The sequence below is a fragment of the Ruditapes philippinarum genome, unplaced genomic scaffold (genome assembly GCF_026571515.1).
Source record: "Ruditapes philippinarum isolate M1 unplaced genomic scaffold, ASM2657151v2 ctg4743_1_1_1_1, whole genome shotgun sequence".
NCBI classification, from domain to species: Eukaryota; Metazoa; Mollusca; class Bivalvia; order Venerida; family Veneridae; genus Ruditapes; species Ruditapes philippinarum.
The window spans coordinates 231,997-249,983 of NW_026857404.1; the positions used below are offsets into that span (position 1 = coordinate 231,997).

Sequence of the window (17,987 nt, forward strand, 5' to 3'; positions counted from 1 at the left end):
AACTACTTGAACTTGAATCTTTAACTGCAGCTTTAGGGGCTTCTGTATTTGCAGCAACTTTGGGAGTTGCTGGTTTTGCTGGAGTTACAGATTTTGCTGCAGCAGCTTTATTGGGAGCTTTATCCTCTGAGCTAGAATCTGAACTACTTGAACTTGAATCTTTGGTTTTTGCTTTAGCAGCAGCTGGTTTACCACCTACAGCCTTTGGAGTTACAGATTGTACTGTCTTTTTTGTGGCTTCAACCTCAGAGCTTGAATCAGAACTACTTGAGCTGGAATCTTTAGCAGCTGCTTTTGGAGGTGCTTTAGGAGTTACTGGTTTTGTGACAGCAGGTGATTTCTTTGGTGCCTCATCTTCTTCACTTGAAGAATCAGAACTACTAGAACTTGAGTCTGCCTTTGCATTTTTAGCAGGTGTTGACTTAACTGCCACTTTAGCAGGAGACACAACTTTTTTTGCAGCTGGGGTTTCATCTTCACTTGAACTGGAATCACTGCTACTACCATCAGCCTTTTTCACTGCTGCTTTAACAGGCGCTGGTGATTTAGCAGCAACTTTTGTTTTAGGGGTTTCCTCTTCAGAACTGGAGCCACTACTACTGCCACTGCTATCTTTCTTTGTTACAACTGCCTGTGGTTTTTTTAGGACTTGCAGGTTTTGTTTGCACTTTCTTTGGTGCTTCATCCTCACTAGACCTTGAACCACTACTACTACTTTCTTTCTTTGCTGCTGCTTTTGCTGGAGTAGGTATAGCCGGAGACGGTTTAACTTAGGGGCTTCATCTTCACTTGAGCTGTCACTACTGCTGCTACTGTCTTTCTTTGCAACTGCTTTTACTTCTGCTGGCTTTGAAACTGCTGTTTTAGGTTGCACAGCCTTTTTCTTTGTACTATCATCACTACTACTGCTGCTCGAATCTTTCTTTACAGCACATTTGACTGGTGTAGCCTTTTCTGCTGGAGGTGGTACATTATTGTTTGTTTTTGCCTGTGGTGTTACTTTCTTTTTTCCTGAAGACTTTTCAGAACTTTCTGCTTTCTTTTTAGGCATTTGCTTGGGAACTACTGTTTTAGCTGGGGCTTGTTTCTTAGACTTTTCATCTTCACTAGATTCACTACTGCTATTGGAGCTGGACTCTGCCTTCTTTTGTGCTGTTGGCTTGGAAACTGTGGCTTGTTTTTTAGGTGGAGGTTTTGCAGTATCACTATCAGATGAAGACGAATCACTAGAGCTTGATTCATGCAATCTTTTGGCAGTCTCAGGTCCCTTCTGACCTGCTTGTTTTGCTGTAGCAGCTCTTGATACCGGTGCTTCAGGCTTTTCATCTTCACTGAAAGAACAAAAAGTATTTTTACAATATCTGGAATATTAACATAGGACTTGCTCTAAGCATGGAATTATGACAAGAGGGTCATAATGGCCCCGAGGACGCTCACCTGTATAAAGGCACCTGGAGCGGGGCCAGTTTAAACCCCAGGGCTTTTATTTGAACAAACTTGGAAGACACCCATTAGAAGATGTTTCACGATGTTAAGTTATTACTACACACATATAATGAAAAACAACAATCTACCCCCTCCTTCTGCCCCCCCCCCCTTGGCTGGGCCAATTTTAACCCAAGGGCTTTTATTTGAACAAACTTGGTAGACACCCATAAGAAGATGTTTCATGCTTAACATCTAAGCTCTAGCTCATTGGTTTTTTTTAAAGTTTTTTTAAGTTTTTACTATACACATATAGTTAAAACCAACAGGCTTCGCGAAACTGCTGAAAAATTTGCCTGACATTCGGTCAGACAAACTTTCAATTCTTGTCTGACCGAAAGAACTTTGTCTGACCGAATTTTTTCCCCCAAATATATGTATATGGTAATACCTTGGTGTTTTTTTTAAAGACATAACATCTTTTAAAGATTTGCAACACAATTTTATTCCCTTAAATAAAACATTAGTTTATCCAGATTGATGGACTCACAGGCGCTAGTCACATATTCAAATATTTTACATAACCAGTCTATATAATTATGTATATAAAGATATATAGTAATTAAAGCCCATATAAAACTTTAAAAAGTTTGTTTCAAGCACGGTGAGGCTGTGGATGGACTCTGTTTGGAAATCAAAACATTCATGATCGAAGCGGCCATTTTTCCATTTACCCACAAATTTTCTTGGCGGGCGCCTGGACCGGTATGCCTAAAATACGAAAGTGAGATTTTTGACGAAAGTGAGCGAAAGTGACTTTTAAAATTTGAATTGTACCGTTTTAATTGAATTTTACAGTAAAATTGCTATTTGCAGACGTATATTATTAGCAACTTATAATATTTCTTTTCAAAAATAATCACTATGATGATTTAATCGCCATTTATTTGCATAATTTCTATACACAAGTTCTGAGATCTTCCTTTCGCTCACTTTGAAAAATACGAAAGTGACATGTAAAATATTGAATATAGAGTTTAAATTTAAATTTGTACTAAAATGTAGACGTATGTTATCAGAAATATATAATATTTATTTTCAAAAATAATCACTATGATGATTTAATCTTCCCTTCGCTCACATTGAAAATACGAAAGTGACTTGTAAAATATGAAATAAAGGGTTGAATTGAAAGTTATACTAATATTGCATTTTTCAGGCGTATATTATCAGAAATTAATATTAATTTCTTATAATATACGTCTACAAACTACAAATTTAGTACATTTTCAATTTAAACTCTATATTTAATACATGTAGTTTGTCACTTTCGTATTTTTCTATGCAAGCGAAAGGAAGATAACTAAACTTTTATATTTAGAAATTAGGCCACTAAATGGCGATTAAATCATGATTATGGTTATTTATCATAATATATATAATTGGTTGCTAATAATATACGTCTACAAACAGCAATTTTACTGTAAAATTCTATTAAAACGGTATAATTCAAATTTTAAAAGTCACTTTCGCTTACTTTCGTCGAAAATCTCACTTTCGTATTTTAGGCAAACCCCGCCTGGACTCGTATTCCTTTTGTTTCGCTTTTTTTTTCTTCATTGGATAGTTTACGATTTTTGCCGGGCGTAGCGCCAGCGTAATAATGTAGTAACACCGACATTTTGGTTATTGACAGTCGTATGTATCGGACACTTATAATGAAACGGCGAATCAAAACTCGTTTTACATTTTTTTATTCAAGGGAGAAAACTCGGTCATGATCGGTCTTGGATATATCCCGGTATTCCTACCGGACATAAGGTCCGGAACTCCGAAAAAAAATATCGGACCGGCCTGATTTTTGCCGGACATGTCCGACGGTCCGGCAACTTTCGCGAAGCCTGAACCAATGACATCCCCTGGGGCGGGCCATTTTTGAACCAAGGGCTTTTATTTGAACAAACTTTGTAGACTAGTACTAGAAGATGTTTCATGCTATATATTTAAACTCTAGCTATTTGGGGTTTTTCAAAGAAGATTTTTAAGTTTTTGCTATTCAAATATAAGGAAAAACAATAACACCTGGGGCGGGTCCAATTTTGACACCAGGGCTTTTATTTGAACAAACTTTGTAGACACTCACTAGAAGATGTTTCATGCTTAAACATTCTAAACTCCAACTATTTGGGTTTTTTCAAAGAAGATTTTTTTAGTTTTTGCTATACACTGTCATATATGGAAAATCAATGACCCCCGGGGCGGGGCCAATTTTGACCCCAGGGCTTTTAATTGAACAACCTTGGTAGACACTCACTAGAAGATATTTCATGCTTAATATCTGAACTCTAGCTATTTGAATTTTTTCAAAGAAGATTTTTTAAGTTTTTACTATATGCATATAGGGAAAATCAATGACCCCCTGGGGCGGGGCCAATTTTGACCCCAGGGCTTTTATTTGAACAAACTTGGTAGACACTCATTAGAAAATATTTCATGCTAAATATCTTAGCTCAAGCTCTTTGGGTTCTTTAAAAGAAGATTTTTTAAGTTTTTACTATATGCATATAAAGAAAATCAAAGACCCCCTGGGGCAGGCCCAATTTTGACCACTGGGCTTTTATTTGAACAAACTTGGTAGACACTCACTAGAAGATGTTTCATGCTAAATATCTTAGCTCTAGCACTTTGGGTTCTTTAAAAGAAGATATTTTAAGTTTTTACTATAATTATGCATATAGGGAAAATCAAAGACCCCCTGGGGCGGGGCCAATTTTGACCCAAGGGCTTTTATTTGAACAAACTTAGTAGACACTCATTAGAAGATGTTTCATGCCAAATATCTAAGCTCTAACTCTTGGGGTTTTTCAAGAGAAGATATTTAAAGTTTTTTCTTTCGGTTGCCATGGCAACCAGAGTTCTGCATGGAATTAAATTCTTTGAACAATTTTTAAAGGTGACCACCAAAGGAACATTCCTGTGAAGTTTGGATGAATTTGGCTTAGTGGTTTATGAGGAGATGTCATTTAAAGTAAAAGTTTACAGACGGACGACGAATGGACGCGGAACGAAAAGCGATCACAAAAGCTCACCCTGTCACTTTGTGACAGGTGAGCTAATAATGCTTTCATAAAAACTGCACACGCAGGTTCATATTAACAAGAAAACATAATTGAATGGATTAAATAATGCAAGAATGTGCCATTTTGCACCTTTTTTGTAAATATGCATTTCAATGCTGGCCCTGCTGATTTCATCAAAACAGCTAGCATGCAAAAAGCATTATGAGACAGATAAAACATTCCCTTCCCCACCCTAAATACGGAATCTGACATAATTTTAATGTATTATCATGCTCAATTAGATTTTAATGCACAAAAAAAAGGGCCAAGATGGTCCTTGATGGCTCACCTGACCCATCAAATACAGCAATTACTTAGACAAGCATCCTGACCAAGTTATATGACAATTGATTCAAAATGTGACCACAAGAGCGTTAAAAAAAGTTATTCTATATTTGAGGTGTGTGACCTAGTTTTTTACCCCTGGTGACCCATATTTGTACTTGACCTAGAAATCATCAAAGACATTTGGATAAAAACAGTAGCCACTAGTGTTAACAAATTTTTTCTTTTTTTAGCTATTGTGACCTAGTTTTTCATCTGAGATAACTAGGGCCAGGAATTATATTCAAATACTCAAAACACTACCGAATATTCGAACATTGAAAAACTAATACGAATAAATCGAAAAACAAAAGGAGAAATGATTTATTTTTTGTCATTACTTTCAAATTTAAATTAAGAACATAAATTAAACCTTTGCCCTTTACTTGACCAGGTGTTCAAATGTTTATATCGGACGTGTGTCAACAATTATCGCAAATTAACCGTGAAAACTTTGGGGTCTAGTTGATCAAAAGGGCACCCGTTTCACAGTTTTCACAGTTTGCAATTTACCTGTTTAACAGTTCATAATGTAAATTTTTCCAATTTTAACTAGAGCTATCGCTGAATGCGATTCATACCCCCACCAATGTCCTTGACAGAACATTTTCTAAGCCTAAAAGGGGCATAACTTGTGTCATAATTGTATAATTTGAATAACCATTCATATAAATTTCAAGTAAATATCTGTTCTGGTTTAAGTAATATTATAGTAAATAAATTTAAAGACATAACAAGTGTATAAAGGCACCCGGAGCGGGGCCAGTTTAAACACCAGGGCTTTTATTTGAACAAACTTGGAAGACACCATTAGAAGATGTTTTACAATGTTAAGTTTTTACTTCACACATATAATGAAAAAAATGATCTACTGCCCCCCCCCCCCCCCCCGTCAGGGCCAATTTTAATCCAGTGGCTTTTACTTGAACAAACTTGGTAGACACCAATAAGAAGATGTTTCATGCTAAACATCTAAGCTCTAGCTCTTTGGGTTTTTTAAAAGAAGATTTTTTAAGTTTTTACTATACACATATAGTTAAAAACAATGACACCCCTGGGGCGGGGCCAGTTTTGACCCCAGGGCTTTTATTTGAACAAACTTTGTAGACACTTACTAGAAGATGTCTCATGCTTAATATCTAAACTCTAGCTATTTGGGTTTTTTCAAAGAAGATTTTTAAGTTTTTGCTATACACTGTCATATAAGGAAAATCAATGACCCCCGGGGCGGGGCCAATTTTGACCCCAGGGCTTTTATTTGAACAAACTTTGTAGACACTCACTAGAAGATGTTTCATGCTTAAAATCTTAACTCCAGCTATTTGGGTTTTTTCAAAGAAGATTTTTTAAGTTTTTGCTATACACATATAAGGAAAATCAATGACCCCCTGGGGCGGGGCCAATTTTGACCCCAGGGCTTTGATTTGAACAAACTTGGTAAACACCCATTAGAACATGTTTCATGCCAAATATCTTAGCTCTAGCTCTTTGAGTTCTTTAAAAGAAGATTTTTTAAGTTTTTACTATATGCAAATAGGGAAAATCAATGACCCCCTGGGGCGGGGCCAATTTTGACCCCAGGGCTTTGATTTGAACAAACTTTGTAGACACTCATTAGAAGATGTTTTATGCCAAATATCTAAGCTCTAGCTCTTAGGGTTTTTTAAAAGAAGATATATAAAGTTTTTCCTATTGGTTGCCATGGCAACCAGAGTTTTTTTTATGGAATTTAAATTTTTGAACAACTTTGAAAGGGGTCCACCTAAGGATCATTTCTGTAAAGTTTGGTTGCAGTTGGCCATGTGGTTTAGGAGGAGATGTTGTTTGAAAAGTTTGACGTCATTTTTTGAAGGACGCACGACAGACGCAGAGTGATGACAAAAGCTCACCCTTGAGCACTTTGTGCTCAGGTGAGCTAAAAATGGACTTAACTTTGTCGAATAACAATACAAAGTTATCCCCCCACTTTTTTTTAGTTATGTCACTTGACCTGCATATCTTACTTGTAACACTATGTATAAGTTTCAAATGATAATCTGTTCTAGTTTTAGAAATATTCAAGTACATGTTAAATTTAAGAACATTTTCTAAGTCAATTTTTGACCTTCAAGCGTAGCCTTGACTTTAAGCTTGCACAAGGGTAAGATGGGTTCTGCACATTGCCCAGTTGGGGTGAACATTTGAGTCAAGTTTGAAGAAAATCCTTCCATTAGTATAGAATTATAAAGCAGGCACAACATATTGTCTAGTATTGATTGTATGCAAATTTAAAGACTTAAAAAGGGGCATAAATTTGTCAAAATACAGAGTTATGAAACTTGACCTGCATATCTTACTTGTGACACCTCATATATCTTTTAAGTTTCAAGCAAATACCTGTGCTAGTTTCAGAAATATTTAAGTATGTGTAAAAAATTTAAGAACATTTTCTAAGTCAATTTTTGACCTTCAAGTGTGACCTTGACCTTAAGCTGGCACAAAGGTAACATGGGTTCTGTACATAACCTTGTTTAGGTGAACATTTGAGTAAAGTTTGAAGAAAATTCTTCCATTAGTATAGAATTGATAGAGCGAACACGACATACTGTCTAATATTTGATTGTTTGATATTTGACCTTCAATTGTGACCTTGACCCTTGAGCCGACACATGGGCAACATGGGTTCTGCACATACCCTTGTTGAGGTGAACATTTGAGCTAAGTTTGAAGAAAATCTTTCAATTAGTGTAGGACTTACATAGCGGACACAACATACTGTCTAATATTTGATTTTTTGATATTTGACCTTCAATTGTGACCTTGACCTTGAACTGACTCATGAGCAACATGGGTTCTGCACATCCCCTTGTTGAGGTGAACATTTGAGCCAAGTTTGAAGAAAATCCTTCAATTGGTATAGGATTTATAGAGTAGACACATTAGTGGAGACTGACACATTTTGTGGTGGGGGTATTATCCCCGTATAATTATCTTATTTATTGTTTTCTGTGTTATAATCTTTCCGATTAATCAATAATTGTCTTAAATTTAGTGAATAAGAATAAATCGGCGCGCATTAATCTGTGCCTTATGAAAGCATGGGAAGTGTCTAAATTCCGTCAGAATATATTTATTCCGTAAACATTAGACTCTGTGTGATATTTACTGCGTTATAGCTAAATTTATCTTAAGAATATTTTAAACTTTTTCTAAAATTATAAATAAAAAGATATTTAATACAAGTTAAGTTTCAATATAATTATGTGTTTTGGGGCTAAGAGGCTATAATGATTCATATTACTAACTGTCAGTCAAGTCACGTGGGTTACCTCCCGTTAATAAGACAGCGGTCGGGTTTACTGAACATTATGAATTTATTTAAAAAGTAAACATATATATTGATTTACAATATATGAAATTAAAAAAAAAAACATTGACATAGCAATAAAGGTCTTTTTAATCGCCAATTACTCCAAGCATTTTAAAGTAATCTAGTATTCAGCAATCTAGCAATCATTTTCAGATACGTATACGTCAAAGAGAAATATCGGAACAAATGTTGTAAAAACAAATATTCGAATATATTCGAATATGGAATATGAATATTCACACATCCAATTCCTTATTCGTTCCCTGACCTAGAGATAACCAATGTTCAAACTCACCTGAGCAATTAAGTAGACAAGCATCCCTACCAAGTTTGATGACAATTGAGGCAAAAATGTGACCACTAGAGTGTAACAAGGTTTTTCCATATTTGGGCGGTGTGACCTAATTTTTGACCCAATGTGACCCATATTAAAACTTGACCTAGAAATCATAAAAACAAACTTTCAGACCAATTTCAAGGATATTTGGATCAAAACAGTAGCAACTATAGTGTATACAATATTTTTCAATTTTTAGCTACTGTGACCTAGTTTTTCATCCAAGATGATCCATGTTTGAACTCATTCGAGCAATTACCTAGACAAGCATCCTGACAAAGTTTGATGAAAATCGAGTCAAAAATGTGACCACTAGTGTTAACAAGATTTTTCCATATTTGGGCAGTGTTATCCATGGTGACCCACATTCTAACTTAAAACTAGAAATCATCAAAACAAACTTGCAGACCAATTTCCAGGACATTTGGATCATAACAGTAGCCACTAGAGCGTTAACAAGATTTTTCTATTTTATTTAGCTCCTGTGACCTAGTTTTTCATCTGAGATGACCCATGTTCAAACTCATCTGAGCAATTACCTAGAAAAGCATCCTGACAAAGATTGATGATGACTGAGACAAAAATGTGACCACTAGAGTGCTAACAAACAAATGTGAACGGACGTCAGACATTCTAAGATCCTAAAAGCTCAGGTAAGCTTAAAAGGTATGCACCTAAATATTTCAGTTGGTACTGCTGTTTATTATAAAATTCTTAAATGTTATTTAAAGGTTAGTGTCAAATGTCAAGTATATTTGGCCGACAGCAACAGGAATGCAAACAAGCGTAAAGAAATACCTCTTTTTTCATTTCTTTAAAGTACAGATTGCAAAAATATAAACTCCCAGTAGCGTGTTTACATCATGAAAATTTTAACAATGACATCATAATTAACAAGACAAAGTACAAATTTGGATAAATACTTCAATAAAAATGGGTCATTTAGACAGAAAAGGCCAAGTTGCATATGTGTACAAAATATCATGAGGCTGTGATGTTACTTAAATTTTCTACCACTGTCTGACCATTGATGTTGAAAATTTAACTTAGTTGGTAAACCTGAAAAGAATGAGCATCAGACCTGAAATGGAATCCCACAATATGGGACCACAGTCATGTCAATGCTGTGAACCACATATCAAGAGGCTGTGGTAAGAAGTTGTTGAGAAAACTGTTAAGAAAATTTCCTACTATCTATTGATCATTAATTATGTCAAAATTTAACTGAATCGGCAAACAGGAAGTGGATGAGCGACAGCCCTGAAATCGAATCCCACCGTATGGGACCATGTGTTAATGCTGTATACCAAATATTAAAAGGCTGTGATATATAGTTGCCAAGAAAACTGTTATGAAAATTTCCTATTGTTGACCATTAATGTTGAAAATTTAACTAAGTTGGCAAACGGGAAGTGGATGAGAGACAGACCTGAAATCGAATCCCACAGTATGGGACCATCTGTTGATGCTGTATACAAAATATCAAAAGGCTGTGATAAGTAGTTGCCAAAAAAACTGTTAAGAAAATTTCCTACTATCTATTGATCATTAATTATGTCAAAATTTAACTGAATCGGCAAACAGGAAGTGGATGAGCGACAGCCCTGAAATCAAATCCCACCGTATGGGACCATGTGTTAATGCTGTATACCAAATCAGGGCATTTTTTGTCAAAATTGTGAAGGGGCCTGGGCCTGTTCATTTTGTGAAAAAAAGCGCGATGCGTCATGAAATTGTGAAAAAAACCTGTAAATTGAAAACAGTAATTGCATTTTTTTTCAGACTTGAATTGACTTCTATTTTGTTTGATTGACATGCTTTTTCAAAGTTTAAGGTGTCTTTCTTTTGCATTTTTGAAAATTTCAATGATTTGATTATAGTCCTGTTCAGAGACTGAGAGTATGTATCCTTTCTACACCTTTTTATCCTATTTTATCACCATGATCTGATTCGGTCATTTGTTCCGATAGTGGCGATCCCGTTTAATGGGACGAAGGTACAGGACGAGGTTTCTCAACTGCTCTTACCATTATTTTACCATGATCGGATTCGATCATTTGTACCGATGATGGCGGTCGAAGGTACAGGACATGATTCTGTAATAACCAAATCTGGTGGTAGCACTTCTGCCCGGTTGTCTAGTTTTTGTTTTTTTATGCCGAAATTTTGTTCTTGCGTTTTCTGTTTTGCATTGTATTTCCCATTTCGTGACATATTGAAACCGGAAATGTCACGCGATGAACGCTTCATTATAATTTCTGACTAGTCTAAAATCCGCTTTGAGCCGGTATTTTCAACCCGGTAAACATGCGCAAATACATTTAACTCGATTAAAACGTGTTTGCAATTGGCAACAAGGGTGCCATGGTCACAAAATACGCCCGTTTACGAAAGCTTTAGATGGCGATGGGGGCATTATGGATAAGTGTTATCTAGCAAGCAAGTTTTTATCCTTGGCACTGTGTTGTTAAATGAACCTTAAAACAAATCAGTAGGGAAGATAAAATGTACATGTAATTGTAATTTAATAACTAAAAAATTCTGATTTAAGATTTTATTCTAGGGAAATACATTTCATTACAATTCTTAATCTTTGAATGAGCTGAACTGATATTTACTTGAAAATTAAAATATAATTAAATTTCTATGAGAAAGTATTTACATTTGATAAGGTAATTACTGTATGATCTTTATGAACAAATACCAAGTCTACAGAACACCCATAGTTATCACAGTTAAGAATCTTGACCAATGAATGAAACATGTGTAAATAAATGTTACATTCTTTAGAACATACTCAAGTCCAAGAAAGAGGATTATTTTATGCCCTTTGATTAAATTCTATTTTTAGAATTGAAAGTGAAAGTAGATCAAGGGGAGTAATTGTGTAAGTCATTTATGAACAAAGTAATAACTTTGTTGTTGCCCTTTGATAAAATTCTATTTACAAAATCTGGATATTTCATCATCTTTAGTGACCTTGACCTTGTATATATTGACCTAAATTATATGTATCACAGCCATAGTCTTGATAATGACCATTTGTGTTACAATCCCTCAATAAATGATGACTAAATGGTCCATATACACATCTTCATATTTTTATCTGAACTTTGACCTCTATGTGTGACCTTGACCTTGGCCGCAAGGACCTGAATCTTGCACGCGACACTCCGCCTCACAATGGTGAACATTTGTGCCAAGTAATATTGAAATCCCTCTATACATGTGGAAGTTTTGCTCCGGACAAGCCTTTTTAAATGACCTCTAAGTGTGACCTTGACCTTTGACCTAGAGACCTGGTTCATGTGCGCGACACTGCTCCTCATAGTGGTGAACATTTCTATGAAGTTTCATTAAAATCCCTCCATACATGTAGGAGATATGCTCCGGACAAAATTGGACGCCGCCCGCCCGCCCGACTGCCCGCCAGGGGCGTTCCCATAATACGTCCCGTTTTTCAAACGGGCGTATAAAAATCAAGTGTTACCGAAAGTAAACAATGAATTGAGAAGAAGTACAGATTCGAAGTCGAAGTCCTGATATTTTGTGAAATCTCTTTTGAGATTGTGAATTTTTTCCCGCCACATTGTGAAAAAAAAGTCCAATTTCGAATTGTGAAGGGGCCGAACATCGGCCCCTGTTATAGAAGGAAATAATGCCCTGCAAATATTAAAAGGCTGTGATATATAGTTGCCAAGAAAACTGTTATGAAAATTTCCTATTGTTGACCATTAATGTTGAAAATTTAACTAAGTTGGCAAACAGGAAGTGGATGAGAGACAGACCTGAAATCAAATCCCAGGATATGTTACCATGTGCTGATGCTGTATACCAAATATCAAAAGGCTGGGATAAGTAGTTGCTGAGAAAACTGTTACGAAATTTTCTTACTATTGACCATTAATGTTGAAAATTTAACTAAGTCGGCAAACAGGAAGTGGATGAGTGACAGACCTGAAATCGATTCCCACGCTATGGGACCATGTGTTGATGCTGTATACCAAATATCATAAGGCTGTGATAAGTAGTTGCTGAGAAAATTGTTACGAAAATTTCCTACTATTGACCATTAATGTTGAAATTTAAATAGGTCAGCAAACAGGAAGTAGATGAGCGACAGACCTGAAATCGAATCCCACAGTATATTATGTGCTGATGCTGTACACCAAATATCAAAAGGCTACAGTACGCTCAGCGCGGCTTTTTCAAAACCCGCGTGACCCCGCGGATGAGGTTTACCGCGGACGAAAATTTGCTCAGATATTGTCCGCGTGACCCCGCGAACAGAAAATTTTCACCACCGCGGACATAAATCGGCGGCTGAAACCGTTTCCCCCGCGGAACGCAGCGGTAAATTGCGGAGGAACGCGGCGGTCAAACACCGGTCAACGCGGTGGAAACCTTAAATTTTGAAAATTAATTACTGTATTTAAACATCAGTATACGTACGTACTGTAACATGTACTGTAAATATAACTATGTGTAAAATTTGTTTGTTTGTTTTCTTTTTTGTTGTAATAAAAGTACATGTACAAATGCAGTGTATTTCTTGTTCTTCTTCTTGTTATTGTGTTGGGTAATGTATAACATGTATTCGACATCAAGATAAATCATTGTCGTCGCAACTTCATGGTAGTGAGAAGCTTTAAGTCAAATAATGAAAAATTCGGCATATGACATTTATGAAAAAGATATTACAACAATTTATATGCCAGCTTTTGTTTCTTATTTAAAAACTTAACCCTCAACAATTTATTCAGGACGTCTCTTTCAATTGTCCGATGCGTTTTACTGTTTCTGTTTATTTGCATGTTGATCATAAAGTCTTATATTTTATTTGGAACATTAAAAGAAAGCGTTTATTTCACCAAAATATACATTAGATGATATTCTTGATTTATCTAATTACAGGTGTGAGCGTAATGTATATGTTTTGAAGTTTGATATTATCAACTGTTGAAATTTATTTTCATTTTTGTTTTAGTAGTTTGTTTGTTTGTTCTTTTTTATTTTTTTTATAGATTTTTTTTTTGCAGAATTTTGTTAAGCTTTACGTTATACTTTTTGGTATTTTATTATGAACAGTATGCACGTACATACAATATCTGACATGATGGCAAAGAGAACCTTTTTGAATTTGTGTCAAACAAATATACGATATGTACAGTATACAAAAACTTTTTGGCAAGTGTCATGCATATTTCTCATGTCCATTTTCGACGGGGTTTTTACTGTAAAAAAACACAAACAAACAAGTCTACCCGTTTTTAAAGAATATAATTACATACAAATAAAATCTTATAGATGGTTTAAATATCTTTTTCTTTTATTTCTAATATATGTACATGTATTTTATTTATGTCTTGTCTTGTATTCACACTCATCGACCTCTTACAGGACATGTACTGTAGCGTCAGTCATCATTGAGAAATCAGCACAAATTTCCTTTTTTTACTAAGTATCATATTTATGGCTCCCATATAGTTTAACAGCAATAATACTTTGAGAACCACAAGGAATGAAAAAGTAAAGATGACAGTGATAAATGACGATTTCAGTTGTAAAAATATTGGTATGTGGACGAATAGTTTTGTGGACGTTTATAACAAAAATATTAAAAACAACAACAAAAACAGGTACAGCTGTAATTATTTTTATTTCGAATTCCGTTCAAAAAAATTAACGTATAATAACATTTAAGGAGACGATTGTGGTCAATTTTCAAGTCATTTTGTAAAAAAGATGACGTTAAAAATAATAAAACCGTCTATTATTTTTGGAGGTTAATTTATACTGACCAACTGACCATGGCGTTCCCCCGGGGGAAACGGGTGACTGATTTTATCGACGAATGAAGAACGGTCGTCAGAATTTTGTCCGCGGTGGAAACAACTGAACACCGGGGATCGCGGGGGAAATTAGGCTTTCATCGCGGACGAACCCCCGCGTTTGTCCGCGATAAAAAAAAATCGTCCGCGGTGGTATCGCGGAAAAAGCAAAACCCGCGGTGAGCGTACTGTATGATTAGTAGTTGCTGAGAAAACTGTTACGAAAATTTCCTACTATTGACCATTAATGTAGAAAATTTTACTAAGTGGGCAAACAGGAAGTAGATGAGCGACAGACCTGAAATCGAATCCCACAGTATGGGACCATGTGTTGATGCTGTATACCAAATATCAAAAGGCTGTGATAAGTAGTTGCTGAGAAAACTGTTACGAAAGTTTTTCCCCGCCCGCCGCCCAACATTCACCATACTATAACCCGGGTTTGCACCAGTGCAACCCGGCCAAAAATGGGTCAAAGACAAAAATGGCCGGGTTGCATTTTGCATACCAAATAACATGACTCATGAGGCTGTAATGTTACAAAAATTTCCTACCATTGACCATCAATGCGAACATTTAACGAAGTTGGTAAACAGGAAAAGGATAAGCGATAGACCTGAACTTGGGACCGTGCACGTGTGTATGCAGTCACAAAACCAAATATCAAGAGGCTGTGATATGTAGTTGCTGAGAAAACTGTTACGGAAATTTCCTTCCATTTACAATTAATGCCGAAAATTTAACTAGGTCAGCAAAGGAAAAGTGGATGAGCCACATACCTGAAATCATATCAATGCTGTATAACAAATATCAAGAGGCTGTAATAAGTAGTTGGGGAGAAAAATTTGTATCATTGACCATTATTATGAATTTAACTAGGTCAGTAAACATGAAGTGGATGAGCGACAGACCTAAAATCAAATCCCATGGTATGGGACAATGTGTTAATGCTGTATACTAAATATCATGAGGCTCTGATAAGTAGTTGCTGAGAAAACTGTTATGAAAAATGGCCCAACCAATTCGCCTGCCTGTCCGGAATCAAGTCTCAATACTTTGTTATGAAATACGAGTTTATGTTACAAAATTTCTCAATTTTCTTGTACATGGCGGACTTCCGGTTTAGTTCTATTTATAATCTCAACTCGAGGTCAGATTGATACAGATGTTTTCTGAGGCAAAGTTCAATTTTTTTAAGTTGTTGAATGGACTCATTGATGCATTTATTTAATGATTTGAATTGTATGTTTGTTCTCAGAATGAAATACAATGTATTAGGACATAAATCGTTCATCAGTAAGATCGGTGTAGACAATGTTGAAATATATGATTTTTCCCGCAAACCGGAAGGATGTTAAAAAGTAATATCCTTACTGTGAATTAAACTTTTATCTTAATCATCTAATTTTTGTGAAAAAAAAATACAACATTTTGCGTTCACTTACGTTTCTTTGTGCAATATCTTACACAATAGAATGTGCAAGTCATTGTCAAGAACCGAAATATTTTACATTGTATTTCGGAAATGACACAGCCTTCCTTTCTGATGGTGTTACGAAATTAATGGAAGAATCCATTATTGAATGGGGAAATCAACTTCACTGTAGCTCTCAAATTTGTGCTAATCTCATTGACTCTTTTAATTCAATTTTGAATTAACATTCACATTCAGCAAACTTTTCATCTTTCTTATGCTATAACAGAAAAATCTTCATAACAATGTCTGTTGAGACAAAAAATACAAGATAGACTATCTCAATTTATCCCTACAAAGAAAGTCTATATAAAATACCCTTTAACCCCCAAAACAGAGGCCAATTTTCAACTCTTGACCATAATTTGAATATATTTTGTAGAAACTAACAAGCTAATGCCTTGTGAGAAATATCTAAGCTCTAGCCCTTTCCATTTTGAAGTATAAGAACTTTTTTCTTTTAGTTGCCATAGCAACCAGAGTTTAGCTTGGTCAATGGCATTCTTTGAACAATCTTGATGGAGCTTCATACAAAGAGTATTCCTGCCAAGTTTCATAAATATTGGTTGAGTGGTATTATAGAAGATGTCGTTTCAATAAAATGTGGACGGACGCCAGACGACAGACACATTTGGTTGGCCATCCTAAAAGCTCACCTGCACTTTGTGCAAGGTGAGCTAAAAATGGGGCTGAAAAATCAAATGAGGTCTTGTAACAAGGCAATATACTTTACCTTTCAGAGCTGCTACTGCTGCTACTAGATTCCTCTTTCTTTGCTTTCTTAGCTGCTGCTGACCTGCCTACAGTTCCCAACTTTCTTTTCACACCCTCAATGACTTTCTTATCTGCTGCTGGACTGCCTTCAGTTCCCAACTTTCTTTTCACACCCTTACAATGACTTTCTTAGCTGCTGCTGGACTGCCTTCAGTTCCTAACTTTCTTTTCACACCCTTCAATGACTTTCTTAGCTGCTGCTGGACTGTCTTCAGTTCCCAACTTTCTTTTCACACCCTCAATGACTTTCTTATCTGCTGCTGGACTGTCTTCAGTTCCCAACTTTCTTTTCACACCCTCAATGACTTTCTTAGCTGCTGCTGGACTGTCTTCAGTTCCTAACTTTCTTTTCACACCCTCAATGACTTTCTTAGCTGCTGCTGGACTGCCTTCAGTTCCTAACTTTCTTTTCACACCCTCAATGACTTTCTTAGCTGCTGCTGGACTGCCTTCAGTTCCCAACTTTCTTTTCACACCCTCACTGACTTTCTTAGCTGCTGCTGGACTGCCTTCAGTTCCCAACTTTCTTTTCACACCCTCACTGAAACAAGATAATAATAATAATGATGAATACAGCAAAAACATGTGTTTCCCTGATACAAACATGTTAAATATAAAATAATTTTCTTGAAATTGGGGTAAAAAGAGCATATTTTGAGTGGGAATTTTGTGATAGAGTGATAGTGCTTGTTTTTCTAAGATTTTTTCTAATTTCATATGTTAATTTCACATGTTTTGATTGTATGCTGGCAGTGAATCCACATAACCATCTTTCCTTGATAACTTTCTCTACAAAAAATAAAATTATGAAACTACCAGAGAACTGACAAGAATTTGAAAGAACTTGGCCCTGGGCCCACTTGTCTGAAAATGATGGCCATTTTGTAAAATTTGGGCCAATGGTAAATAACGAACTTCGATGATGATCTAAATGATTGTATTTTATTTTGGTTTAAAGTATACAGTGTTTTCACTTATTAGTGAGTAGTAAATAGCTAAACCATTATTAAATATTATTTGTATTGCAAGTTAATACTACAACAACAGTGACTAACTTTGTTTTGATTCAATTTATGAATACACAATACTCATTCTGTGAATGTTTTATTAATGTCAACTGTATCTGTTTTTACAAAAAACAATTCTGCACATTTTATTTCATGATATTCAGAGCATTTTTCTGCTTATGATTATCAATTGCAAATTTAGAGATACGATGAGTTGAAAAATTGTTTTTGTCAATTAAGTGTCACTTTAAAATAATTTTTTTTATCATTTTTTGTATTGACACATTTAGTTGAAGATGAGGTACAATGATCCTTTTTTATGTTTCAAGTAGGTACTTAGTAGACTT

At 35.5% G+C, this 17,987-nt stretch overlaps 2 protein-coding genes across 2 annotated transcripts in view; both read right to left on the minus strand.

Annotated features, from left to right (window-relative positions):
* Position 1: 1 nt before the first annotated feature.
* Positions 2–16,762, minus strand: LOC132749610 (nucleolar protein dao-5-like; the record flags this gene model as incomplete). Its single annotated transcript, XM_060739450.1, has 2 exons — positions 2–1,331; positions 16,593–16,762. Coding segments are annotated over 2 exons (1,500 nt in total), but the record flags the coding sequence as incomplete, so codon positions are not given.
* The window catches only part of LOC132749611 (uncharacterized), a 41,368-nt gene continuing 40,142 nt past the window's right edge, over positions 16,762–17,987 (minus strand). The window contains exon 3 of the mRNA XM_060739451.1: positions 16,762–17,174. Coding sequence (XP_060595434.1) covers positions 16,784–17,174 — 391 coding nt within the window. The 3' untranslated portion in view covers positions 16,762–16,783. The remainder of the gene's footprint in view (positions 17,175–17,987) is intronic.